Below are 13,769 nucleotides of genomic sequence, written 5' to 3' on the forward strand. Positions count from 1 at the left end.
AGATTTCAATTTCAGACAGCTTGAGATGGAAATAACATCATTTAGCCCTGGATGGTTCCCAGCATTAACTCTGAGCTGCCACTTTAATTCCAAAACCTCTAAAAGAATGTCACTGGGTCCACCTCGGGGATCATTAACCAGATCCTCTATAACAATAAATTTAAAGGTATGTGTAGGACCTTAAGATGTCTAAATATAGCATTACGCTCATCTTTCTTATTAATGTCATAACTGTGCTGATAAATATGATACCTAAAATTCCTAATGGTTTTGCCAATATAAAAGCAGGTGCAGTAATTACAGACTGCTGCATAGATCACCCCTTTGCTATCACAGTTGTACTTCCTTTGTAATTTAATAATTCCATACCCATGTATGTAAACTTCAGTCCCTTCCAAAATCATTTTGCTTTGGGTACAGTGCCCACATTTACTCATTCTACCCATTTTTAATTACAATCACCATGAGATCTCTAGTAGTTGGGCTGATTTATTTCAAAAAGGACTGACCTTTGTACCTATGCAGAAGGCGAAACTAGATCAAGTCTTATTACAATTGAAACTGTTTTCAAGAAAGCCCAGTACATATAACCCAACATTACACCCCATTATTGCTATTTTTGAAGTGCTGTGTGAGGAAGAAATTAGAAAAATTGTTAAATGTCCAATACAAACTTTTACTAATTTTTCCAGGGATGAAGCTAAATTTCTCAGAGACATTAGGTCTGACAGTTCTGTGTGAATTATGAAGCCCGATAAGGGAGGTGGGCTTGTAGTCATGAGTACCAATGAATATATTAACAGAATTTTCTCATTACTTTTGTCAACCAATTATGAGGAGATTTCCCTCAATTAAATGAATGTGGCGATGAATAGAGGTAATTTAGCCCTAGAAGATCTCTTTTTGAATGGTCAAATCACCTTGAGTGAGTTGGAATTTATGAAAGTGCAGTATCCCAGGACACCCACGATTTTTGGTCTTCCAAAGATTCACAAATCATTGATTGAAACTCCTTTGAAGACCCATCATAGATGCCAAGGGGTCTAAGACTTTCTTTATTGCTTGCTATATTGACCAAGAATTGAAGAACATCTTTAATGACTATTCTCCACTACTCAAGGATTCATGGGATTTCCTGGGTGGAGTGACTGATATACAGTGATGACCTCCTTTTTGTTTGTATTGATGTCAAACATTTGTATATCACCATCCCACATCAGACAGGAATTGATTGGTTCTACCAGTTTTTGGCATTACACACACAATTAGGGAACAACAAAAAGCATTACTTTAAGTTCCTTAATGGAAATTGTCCTTAAAAACAATTTTATAAGTTTCAGAGGACAATTATTTAGACAGATTTATAGTGTAGCCGTGGATGCTGAATGCACACCACTGTTTGCCAATGTAGTGATGACATTCTGGGAGACCAATGTGTTATTTACGTCTGAATTTAAAGACAGTTGGTGTCTGTGCAAACGGTTTATTGATGACATCATAATTTTTTGGCTTGACTCGGTGGATAGATTAGAGTTATTTCTTCAATTTATTAACTCTTCCACAGAATTTTTGGAATTTACCATGACGATGGACTCTGATTATGTGAATTTTCTTGATGTGGTTTGAATTAAACCTTTATAGAAATCCAATTTATTCCAACTCCTACTTACATTTTCAGAGTTGGTACCCCATCAACCAAAAAAAAATCTATTGTCAAGGGTCAATGTGTCAGATTAGCAAGGCTGGTCAGTCAAGAAGTCCAGTTTCTTGATGGGTATAGAAAATTATTTGACATGTTTTTAAAAAGAGGCTATCCACAAAACTTTTTTTGTGAAATATTTAACAAAGTCAAAAGGAAGAGACAGGTTGGTTTTTATAGGCCCCTACAAGGATACAGTGAGACACACGTAGTCACTAATTCTGGAAACAAGGAGAGCAACATAGGTTTCAGTAAGGCCTTGGTGTTACCTTACAATGGACATTTCAAAGATATCAAGCAAACCATTGACAAATTTTGGTCAATTTTTAGGCATGATCCAGAGGTTGCCAGCAAACTTGGGGATAGGCCAAACTAGTGTACAAAAAAGAAGCATGCTTCAAGATGATGAGTGAGAGGAGCCTGGGTTGTCCCAACATAGGTAGAATGAGTAAATGTGGGCACTGTACCCAATGCAAAATGATTTTGGAAGGGAGGGAAGTTTACATACATGGATATGGAATTATTAAATTACAAAGGAAGTTCAACCGTGATAGCAAATGGGTGATATATGCAGCAGTCTGTAATGACTGCACCTGTTTTTATATTGGCAAAACCATTGGGCATTTTGGGTATCGTATTTATCAGCACAGTTATGACATTAACAAGAAAGATGAGCGTAATGCTCTATTTAGACATCTTAAGTTCCACCCTACACACACCTTTAAATTCATTGTTATAGAGGGTCTGGTCAATGATCCTCGAGGTGGACCCAGTGACATTCTTTTAGAGGTCTTGGAATTAAAGTGGCACCTCAGAGTTAATGCTGGGCACCATCCGGGGCTAAATGATGTTATTTCCATCTCAAGCTATCTGAAATTGAAATCTATGTTGTTGTAAATGGCATTATATATGTGCCTATGGTTTTATTTTGTATTTTAAAAAAAAAAAAGTATTTTTTCATTTTATTTCATGCATGCTACTTTAAATGTTAATTAATTATATGGGGGGTTCTTGTAAAACTTTAAAAGTGAGTGTGAATTTTATGATGCTATTCTGATGAAGTCCAGACATTGTGTGGACGAAAGCGCTTAATTTTAATTTTAATAAATTCTGTGTGGTGAGGAGCTCAAGTGGTCATTTTTCTTGCACAATCGAAGTACAATGTAGACATCACACCCTTTAGTCAGACCAGTAGGTATGTGACCTGTGTCCTGGGCTAGATAGTAAGTAGAACGCCCACCAGCATGTGTTCACAGTGCTGACTACCCCTTGTATGTGAAGGACATCCGCATCAGAGGCCATAATACCTCCATAGTCTTCATTGCACCAATAACTGAGTACAATGCACCCTTCTTCGTGTACCTCCCTACACATCTTCCAGTGATGTGTAACTGAAGTGTACCACCATTGTCACAGTGAGCTGTCACACATCTTACTGGCCATGTCTAGGTATTCTATTTGTGGCATAAACATTACTGTCTGATGGTGTGGAACCCCCATTAAGTTACACCAGATGCATGTGTGCTAAATGTTCTGGTGATACACACAGTACATACGTAGTTGTTTGACAACATTAATTGCTTGGGTAACATTCATGACGGTATACATTGTGCCATATATACAAAGTAAGCTAGCCTGTATTGATTATAATATTGCATACAGGGATAGCAGTGTCCCGCCTAGCACCTCCAGCAGATATTATGGTGCCAGGACAGTGTGTGTGATTGCCCTCATAGAGTGTGGATGTATCATAATAGTTGTGCAAGTGTGTTTGTACAGAATCATCTCTGATCACTCTAAATCACATATGTCCATGATTGTGCTTGCTTCTTTTAATGTCCATTAGCCTTCACCTGTGCCCTACTTGCTGGAGACCTCTGCTGAGATTACACTTGTATTCAGGCAAATCAATTTGCACAGCTTCACAATAAGTACCCTACTCCAATTGTATGTAACATCCCTGATAGATGTCCTCTGCATTATTCGTGTAAGGATGCTCATCTCACACAGACGTTTTACCCATTGTTATGTCACCTTGTATGACAGTCAGATAATATACACAGTCACATAATATACATTTTCACTGTGCAGTCCCTAGTGTACCCGATTGATGTGATTGGTATTGCCGCTGCAACCGTTTCTATTGACATGCTTTCATCTGCTGTACATTAGGTTGTTTCACCTGTCCTCTTTCTCTTTGTTCATTCCTACTATTCATGTCTGTGTCCCAATTCAGTATACACACTTCCTGAGTGTTTATTTTACATGGCAGTCCATGTACCTTTACAGATCATTTACAGAAGTTCAGTATAGAATGCCAGGAATGAGATTTCACAATATCTTGCACTGTAGATACACTGTCCTGTACTGTGTTTGGACCATATACTTAATCATACCTCTCAACTGTCCAGATTTTCATAGAATGTCCAGATTATTGCTTTGTATTTTTCATGTGTTCCTTATCAAAATTTGTGGTTTTCTGCATATCCTTGGGATAATCACAGCACTGATGTGACTCAGTAACCACATACATTTGGGTTTCAGATTTTAAATCCTTCAGAAAATGTATCAACACAAATTGCTGTTTTTTCTAGCACATTTCTAAAGAGCAAGTATGTCAAATATGTCCCTATTTCTGGGTCATCATCCTCCCATTATGTTGGCCTTTGTCCAGATGTCTTGCACTAAGAGATTGAGAGCTGCCTGCTAAGCCCTGGTGATCATTGTGGCATTCCGCACAAAAACCGTGGTGCTTTGACTTAAACAGAATTGCTGTCCATGTTCTCTTACACAGTTTCCTTGCCGGCAGCATTGTTGCCAGCCATGAAACCTCACTTATTTATGTTTAAATGCTGTGCGCAGCATAAATATTCAATGACAGCTGCTTCTCACTGCCCATCAACGCACATACATGTAAACTCCATATAGGCTTTGCTCAAGGTATACGCGGAGTTTACTGAATCCTGGGGATTGTGTACATTTGTCTTTAGACCCATAGGTATTTTTAATACCACCAGCTTACCAAAGTTCATGGGTTTCCATGGCATTTATACTAATTTTTAGCACTATGGATAGTTAAGTTGTTTGTGTCTGTATGGAATTTAAAGCTTAAAATAGGTATACTTAAAAGATTGCTGTTTGAACTGATAGTTGAGCATGGAAGTGCAGATACTTGGTACAGTTTTTTCATACTAACTATTTTGATTAACGTGCCTGGTATTTCTAGTGAAGACAAAAGCATAAACATAATGTGTATATAATCATTTCATTGTGTCATCCTTTTAGGTGCAAAATCCAGTCATGTTGCAGATGTTGTAAGCAACTACGAGGAAGAGAAGGAAGTAAAGGAGAGTGAAGCATTTGATTTCTTTAGTGAAAAGGAGACTTCAGGCGACATTCCACACTTCATTTCAGCAAAAAATAAAAAAGTGCATACTGCACCCAAAACAAGAGAGAAGGAAGAAGAAGAAGAGGAAGAGGAAGAAGCTCTGGATCCATTGGGTATTATGAGGTCAGAAACCTTTTTTTCTTTTTTCTTTTTTTCATTACCAACATGTTAGATCTGATGTTGTCTCTTTCATCTGTTCCTCAACAAATGGGTCTTGGATCCAACCTCAGATCTGACTTCAGCCACCTGTAAAGACTTGGCTCTGTAGCTTGAGCTCCTCCCCTTACCCATAATCCTCCTTTCTAGTCAGAATTACTTCAGATCTTGTTTGCAACTTCAGCAAATGAACATGGTCTTTGTAGCTTGTTTGGGCGTTTTAGTGTTTTGGATAAGTGCTATCTTTTATTATGTATTATAACTACTTTTTTTTCCAAGTTCTTTCTCCGTTTGTACTTCATTAATATTTATGTATATAAAATATGGTTCCAGAAGTGACAAGGTTTTTCCCTAGACTCCTATGGAGACAGATCCTCCTGTGGCATAGGGAGGAACTCCAATAATAGATGACATCCTTGTGACAGGGGAGACTCACAAAATCACTGTTGTAGAGGTCCTTCTCAATCAGTGCTCCTGAAGGGTTGACTGACTGCTGTGTTCTTGAGGCAGTTGGGGGGCAGTTAATCCCTGCATCCACAAGCCTGGACTTGCCATCACTAAAGACACTTGGGTGCAGAGGATTATTTAACAAACCACAATTTCACTCAGAGAACCCAAATGAGAGACCAAGTCACGCGAAGAAATTTATTCAGTCAGTGTAGTCACACAAATTAACGCTGCTTGTATAAATTGGCGTTTTCGTCAGAAAAAAACTTCATCTGATGAATATGAATACTCCAATATGAATTACAAGAATTTGCAAGGAGCATATTACTTGGTGGTTCACTACAAGAGACATTTCTCAGAGCTGCCTTTTAATCCGCACACCACTGGCAGCCATAGTGACTACTGACCCTCCCAACTAGGGCTGGGGGAGATTACTTAGGAGGGACTGTCCAAGTTGGAGGCCAGTCTTCACATCAGTGGCCTGGAAATGAGAGTAGTCCCATTAGGGTAGCAGCATTTCAAGATGCTCTTCCTCCAGGGGTGATGGCTATTCAGACAGACAGTATGTCTATTGTCTTGTACATCAACTCACTCTAGTGGGTCCTGACAGTTCATATCATTACTGTGGAAAACAGATGGTTGTACGTAAGTAAAACATTCTTTCTAGTTCTCCCAGTGAAAAAAACAACAACACAGCAGAAGGCCAGTAGACTTGTATGGGCAAATTTTTTCAGGAACTGGCTAGTAAGTACTGCCTGGATGCCAGGAAAAAGAATTACAGAGGACCTGACTACCTGGTTAAAAAAATTAAAACAACTGTCTATATATCAACACAAACAAGAAAAGGCTGGAAAAAATGGAAGAAGCTGTAAACAGAAAAGATAGAGAGGATAAAAAAAAAAAAAAAAAAGAGAGAGTGAAGAAAGAAAAAAAGCTGACCGAATATGAGACTGCTCAGGAAGGAAGAGATGTTTCAGAAGTAATAGAATTAGAGGGCAGAACACATAGGAAAACCCTGATATTTTCAGCTATACCAGAAAAGCTGGAAGGAACGGACTGCATTTATTTTATGAAAGCACAAATAAGCAACTGGACTGGTATTCCACAGCAGGAGCTGTTAGTTGAAGGGGTACATTATGCGCCGCTTAAACGGGTTTAAACTATTCCCGGCTCCGTAAAGTCTGCTCTTCACTTTTTCCCTTAGAACTGTTCTAAATCTCAAAGTAAGCACTCTGTTTTCATTCTAAAGCCCAGGCTTTAGACTCATCACAGTTTTTGCACTTGTTTTATATCAATTTCAGTCGTTTTTGTATTGTATAAGTGTCGTAGGCTACACACTAAAGTGCGCTAGCCTGTTTATAGCATTTACAGTGTTTTCTGTGTGTTTTTCTGCTGTTTCCTGAAAAAAAACAAAAAAAAAATTCTCTTTTCCTGCCTTTGCTGAAATAGATTAGTCCAGATTTCAGGTTTTACTGAATTCCGGACTGTGGTATAGTTTCCTGTGTTGCCCATATCCTTACTTGGATAGGAGGAAGCTTCTCTGTTCACCAGTGAGAGTGGGGAGCTTTGAGCAGCCTATCTGTCCCTGGAGGAGTGGTCTCAGCCCTGAAACTAGTAGCTTATTTGGCTGTTTTGGGTCAGTTCCTATCTCTCTCTGTTTCCCTGCTTTAAAACCCGCATTTGCGCAGTTTTGCACGATTTAGCGAATAGAGCAGCATTGGACAGTGCCGCTTAAATGGGTTTAAACTATTCCCGGCTCCACAAAGTCTGCTCTTCACTTTTTCCCTTAGAACTGTTCTAAATCTCAAAGTAAGCACTCTATTTTCATTCTAAAGCCTTGCAGTTGCTCGTATAAGTAATCTTAACTTTAGTTTATTAGTGCTTACTTATAAGATTACTTATACGAGCAACTCCCTTAAAGTACTTGGCTCCTTATTGGTCCTTTTTGATCAGTCAAAAAGTAGTTCCTTATACTATTCTGGCATGTCCAAAAGTCAGTTTCGGGTTTACTCTCCAGTCCAGCTGGTGAATCTGGGAATCTTGAGGCAATGTTACAACTGCCTTATGTACACAGACCACCCTCTCCTCTTCAAAACAAGCTGAAATATATGTGAGAGATGCAACTATATAGCCAAACTGGAAGCTGAGCTCTCTCAACCCAGTACTGGCACAGTCAGTCAGGCGGAGAAGGTAACCACACACACCACAAATCCAGTCTCACATAGACCTATCGCAACAGCAAACCAAACTCATAAACACACAAAAACATACTCGGAGGCTCTAAATAAAAATCTTCCCAAGCAGCAGAGACATCCAAAGCAGACATCGAAGCAACCGCTACCCCACAACAATACCCGCGTATCACATTGTTCACAAAGTCAGTGTGCCACACAGTCACAGCCCTTAAGGCTAAACACACCTAATACACTTGTAATAGGTGACTCTGTTGTCAGACACACTGACATCCCACTCACCAGGCTGAACAAGGAGAAGGTCACTGTAAGCTGCCTGTCGGGTGCCAGGATCCGCCACATAACACAAGCACTCAGGTCACTCCAAAGCAAGTACAAATATGACTCCGTCATTGTCCATGCTGGTGTGAATGACCTGAGACGTACCTCCCTGGACTACATGAAAAGAGACATAGAGGAGTTCTCTGATCATGTAGCCCAGGCCGGTATGACCCTGACCTTGAGTTGCATCTTACCCTCACCAAGAATGATGCCACAGTATAAAGACAAAATGATCAATTTTAACAATTGGCTAAAGTATTGGTGTCATTCAAAGGGGATCCAGTCTCTGTCAGCTTGGGATGACATGCTCGACAAGCCACGTTGCTTTGCTAGGGACGGCTTGCACCTGTCACCCTTGGGCTTTCGAATATTGGCTAAGGCTCTTGACACCCCCATAGTGCCTTTTTTAGGCAAGGCTCAAAAGACAAACCCACCTCCATAGACAACACAAGGAAAAAGAAACTAAGGGTAATGCTGCTCAACGCCAGAAGTCTAAACCTCAAGATGCATGCACTCGAGGCTCTCCTCAGTATGGAGAATATCGATATCTGTGCAGTAACAGAAACCTAGTTCAAGGCTCCCGAGAGCACCCCAGCACTGCTAGGTTATACCTCATACCATGATTTTCAGCCCCAAAACTCGGACCGAACCATAAAAGGAGGGGGAATACCCATATTCATCAAAGATACCCACACCTTCAGGTTAGTGGCACTGCACGAAGCATCGGAGGCCATCCATGTGCAACTAACAGTGGGCAAAACTGCCTTTCAGTTTGTAGCCTGCTACAGACCACCCTCCCAAACTCAGGAACCCCACTCAGATTTCCTGAGAACCCTGGAGAATATGAAGGTCTCTCCAAACACTATCATATTGGGTGACTTCAACTACCCAAACATAAACTGGGAGCACTACTCAAGCCCCAACACCCTCGCCCAATGCTTCCTAGAACTTATAAAATCAAATGCTATGGAACAACTGGTCACCACTCCCACAAGAGGGGAAAACATATTGGACCTGATCATCACCAACATGGGGGACTGTATGTTCCGTACCAGAGGTATACCCCTCATGTTCTGACCATAAATTAATCTCACTGGACAACCGTATCCCGTCCCCACCCCCAGCCAAGGAAACCACGGTGACGATCTTCTCAAAAGCAAACTTCACACTTCTCACAACCGAGGTGGAATCCTTCAAAGCCCCCGGGCCAGAGGAAAATACGGCCCAAACCGCAGAATCCTTTACAAACGCATTCTATGGACACCTACAGGAATGCATGGATCGTGCTATCCCAAATAAAACCAAGACTCACTCCTCCAAAGGCAGGAGACCTGTCTGGTGGACCCCAGCCATAAATAAGCTATATGACAGAAGGAGGAAGCTACTACATGATAGAGCAAAATTCCAAAAAGGGAAGGCATCTCTGATCAGTACTAGCAAGAAACTACGATCCCTCATAAAATTATCTAAGGCCAGCTTCGAAAGAAAAATTGCACAAGACGCTAAAGATAATCACAAGGCCTTCTGTAGTTATGACAGGAACCTGGGTGGCAACTCCCAGATATGCTCTGAGTTAGTGCAAAATGACAGAAAATACACTGAACCCACAGACATTGCCAACATCCTGGCAGACAGGTTCAGTGCAAACTCCCCCCCCCCCTTCCCCCCAAAAGAGCAAATGTCTATCCCAACAGAGTATAGCCTCCCTGGCATCACAGATGCACAGGTGAGAGCTGCCCTCTCCAAAGCAAAATGGGACCGGACGGTGTCCTGGGCTGCGTCTTACATGAGCTCCAAGAAGAACTGAACCCTCACATAAAGTCACTGTTCAATCTCAGCCTTACTACAGGATATGTACCCAAGGAATGGTGTACAGCAACAGTGGTCCCACTCCACAAAGGTAGTGCCACAACGGACCCCGGAAACAATCGCCCTATAAACCTGACTAGCCTGGTCTGCAAAGCTATGGAGCATATCATCATGGAACTCATAAACAAAGACATTGGGAACCTCCAAACACTGGATCCTACCCAATTCGGCTTTGTTTAGGGCAGATCTTGCCTCTTGAACCTGGTCAACTTCTTTGAAACAGTCACCAAGGCCATAGATGAAGGGAAGGTAGTCCACACAGCCTACCTGGACCTCGCAATAGCCTTCGACACAATACCCCACTCGGGCATCATAAATAAGCTCACCAGCTTAAATATCAACCCCTATGTGACAAGATGGGTTGCAAACTGGCTCAGAGATAGAACCCAAATGGTCAAAATTGCAGGTGCCATGTCAGACTCTAAACCAGTTACAACTGGCATCCCACAAGGCTCAGTCCTGGGACCTCTCTTGTTCGGTATATATTTCTCTGAGGTACAGGCTAACACAGGAGGACTATGGCTGACCAAGTTCTCAGATGACTGCAAACTGGGTGCCATAATCGACTCGCCGACTGACACAAGCATCCTCCAAAAGGGACTCACAGAGACGGATAACTGGTGCCAGAGCCATGGCCTAAAGCTAAATGCCAAAAAGTGCATAGTCATCCCGTTTGAGAAAAACAAAGTGCCCACAAATTACCACATGGGTGGTAATCCATTAAGTATGAAAGAAGTAATTAGGGATTTGGGGACCCAAGTAGATAGCAATCTCTCCTTTGATAATCACATTGCCAAAGTTATTAGAAAGACCTTCTATATAGCCCACCTTATCACGAAAGGGTTCACATCTAGATCAAGAGAGGTCATTGTGCCCCTCTACTCATCAGGCCCATAATTGAATACAATGCCCCATTTGGGATGTACCTTACCCGACACCTGCAGCAACTGGAAAGACCCCAAAAGTACCTCACCAAGAGGATCTAGGGACTCAAATAGATGCCCTATGCAGTTAGGCTAAAGAAACTCCAGCTCCACTCAGTTGCTTACCGCCTACTCAGAGGCGATCTGTGCCTGACGTATAAAGCCATGTCCAAACCAGAATTAATGGACGTGCTCCACCTCAGGAAATCTAAATACCTTAGAGTTACATGCTCCAGGGACTTAAACTTCAGCACAGAAATAAATAGGACATGCTGGCGGGACAGATTCATATCCCAGAGGCTCCCCTTACTCTGGAACAAAATCTCAATCCATGTTAGGCAGAGCCCCTCAATGACCCTCTTCAAGAGAAATCTTGACGAGTGGATGGGAGATCATAGGTTTATCCCTGGGATCTTTTCTGTGTCTCTACTAGACAGAGGCACAGTAAACTAACCTTAAAAGGGCTATCTTCTGTGACCTACTATACAGAGGCACAGTCAACTAATCTAAAAGGGTGGTGAAAGCCAAACACACTCTGGCTAGGCTTATAAATGCCCTAGGGCAGATAGCCTAGTATCAACCTATGAACGTATATGCTCCAAACCTGGCTATGAGAAAGCAACCTAGACCTTTAATAGCAAAGATGCAATCCTACCAGCAGAAGGAGTTGGTTTTGACAAAACTGTGGCAGAAGGACAAAGTACTAGAAGTGGGGAGACAGCAGAGTGTTTGTGGAGAATGATTACTCACTGTACACCAAGCCAGAAGAGAAGCAAATTTATTCCACTATTCAGGGAATGTCAAATGTGAAATTCAAACTGCTGTACCCAGCTGTCTTCAAAGTGTTCTTCCCTGGAGAGACAAAATCATGTTTTGATAAAGTACATGCTAAAGAGGAAATACAAAAGTTTGTCCAACAAACTGTGAAACAGAAAGAGATTCTGCTTCTTGTTCTTCTGGTAATAAAAAACACAGAGAGACTATACCTGTGAAACTTTTTCCAATGTTTCATTGGAAAATGTTGGAGTGAAGGAAGGGAGCATGAGAGTTGACTAGAAGAATCGGGAGTACATTGGAAATGAAGACAGGAATTGGGTGATGGAGATGAACAGTAATAAAACCAGTAACTTAATGTGGGATTACAATGCAGTAATTATATATGTGAAATATGACAGAACAAGAAAATATGAAAATATTGGACTTCTTTAGAATTTGTTGGACTTTTGAGGGACTCTAAAGGATATGCCTTACTTCATGACATTAATGTTCAAAAAATGCTTTGGGGAGGAGGAGGGAGAAAGTTAACTGTAAGTAATGAATTTTTTCTTACTAGCCTTATTTTTGTGCTATATGGTTTTCTTTGCGTGCTATAAAGTAATTTTTTTCTCAGTTATTTTTAAGTATAATGGAATTTGTAAACAGACAATACCATTTTTTCTTTTCTTTCTCCCTTCTGTTTCTTCTTGTTCAGTTTTAAGAAATGTAGGCAATGTACTGAAAAAAAAAAAAAAAACAATACCACTGGAACAGATCCACCAAGAAAATGCATTCTTTCTCTAGCGCCTCAGTAGAAGACCTTCAAGGAGTAATAAAATGCATCATAAAACTAGTTTCTTATATACAAACACAAAACAATTATTCAATTACACAATTAAATAATTAAATGAAACACCTCCAGTTAACTTCCCCATTCAGACCTGCAGGAATTAATGTATTATACTTTAAGATAAAAACAGACTCTTTATACAACAGTTGTTCTTAAGAAAAATATCATCTTCCCCTTTAATATTGATTTGTTCCAAAATACTACCTCGTAGTAATAAAAATTACTGTTGTGTTTATCTTTAAAATGAGAAGCTACAATTTTATCTATTTTTTGATTTTTAATGTCTTTCATATGTTCCATCATTCTTGTCATTTTGTCATCTCAAATAAAAGTACTTCTGATGTTAAAAAGGTTGTCAGTAGTACACACGCTGCACCCATCACACAGGGTTTAGGAGGGTGGCCTAATGGTTAAGGTGTTTGACTTAAAACCCAAGGTGCAGGGTTTGTCTCTCACAAGGGATAATTGACTAGGCTTAAAATGGCTCGCAAGGGCAGTTAGCCTAGTACTAACCTATGAGCAATTCAAAGCAGACATATTGACCCACATATGCTGAGGCACTTAAATGTAACCTTACTAAACCACAAAGATTTCCTAGACGAAGTACACATAACAAATACCCTCAGCAGCCCTAAATGCACTCTTTCAAAACAACACCCACATCAACACATAGAACTACATCTCATGGAGCCCTCTACGTCTGTAAGTCAAGCCAGCACACAAGCCAACATTCTAGTCATTGAAGACTCCATCGTGACACATTGATGTCCCTCTCACCAGGCTGAGTAAGGAGAAAGTCATGATCAGTTGCTTATCAGGGGCTAGGATATGCCACATTACACACACACTCAGGTCCTTGGACCAGAAGTACCAATATGATTCAGCCATAGTCCATGTGGGAGCAAATCAAAAACTAGAAATTCTAAAGGTATTACTGCTCAGTGCCAGGAGTCTAAACAAAAAACTCCACTCCCTAGAAGATCTCTTTACCCTAGATAATGCCGGTGTCTGTTTGCTCACTGAGACATGGTTTAAAGCCACTGAGAGCACACCAACAGTGCAGGGTTATAATGCCTTCCACACATTTAGACAAGCTTCTTCACAGGCAGGGACTAAAAGTGGAGGTGTCTCTATTTACTTCAAAAATAAATATACTTCAAGGCTGGTC

The 13,769-nt window shown here is 40.7% G+C and overlaps 1 protein-coding gene across 1 annotated transcript in view; it reads left to right on the top strand.

Annotated features, from left to right (window-relative positions):
* HS1BP3 (HCLS1 binding protein 3) overlaps positions 1-13,769 on the top strand; it is a 1,094,679-nt gene that overhangs the window by 488,314 nt on the left and 592,596 nt on the right. The window contains exon 5 of the mRNA XM_044076193.1: positions 4,985-5,210. Coding sequence (XP_043932128.1) covers positions 4,985-5,210 — 226 coding nt within the window. The remainder of the gene's footprint in view (positions 1-4,984; positions 5,211-13,769) is intronic.

Source organism: Protopterus annectens, chromosome 7.part0 (genome assembly GCF_019279795.1).
Source record: "Protopterus annectens isolate FY-2018-M chromosome 7.part0, PAN1.0, whole genome shotgun sequence".
Classification (NCBI taxonomy): Eukaryota; Metazoa; Chordata; order Ceratodontiformes; family Protopteridae; genus Protopterus; species Protopterus annectens.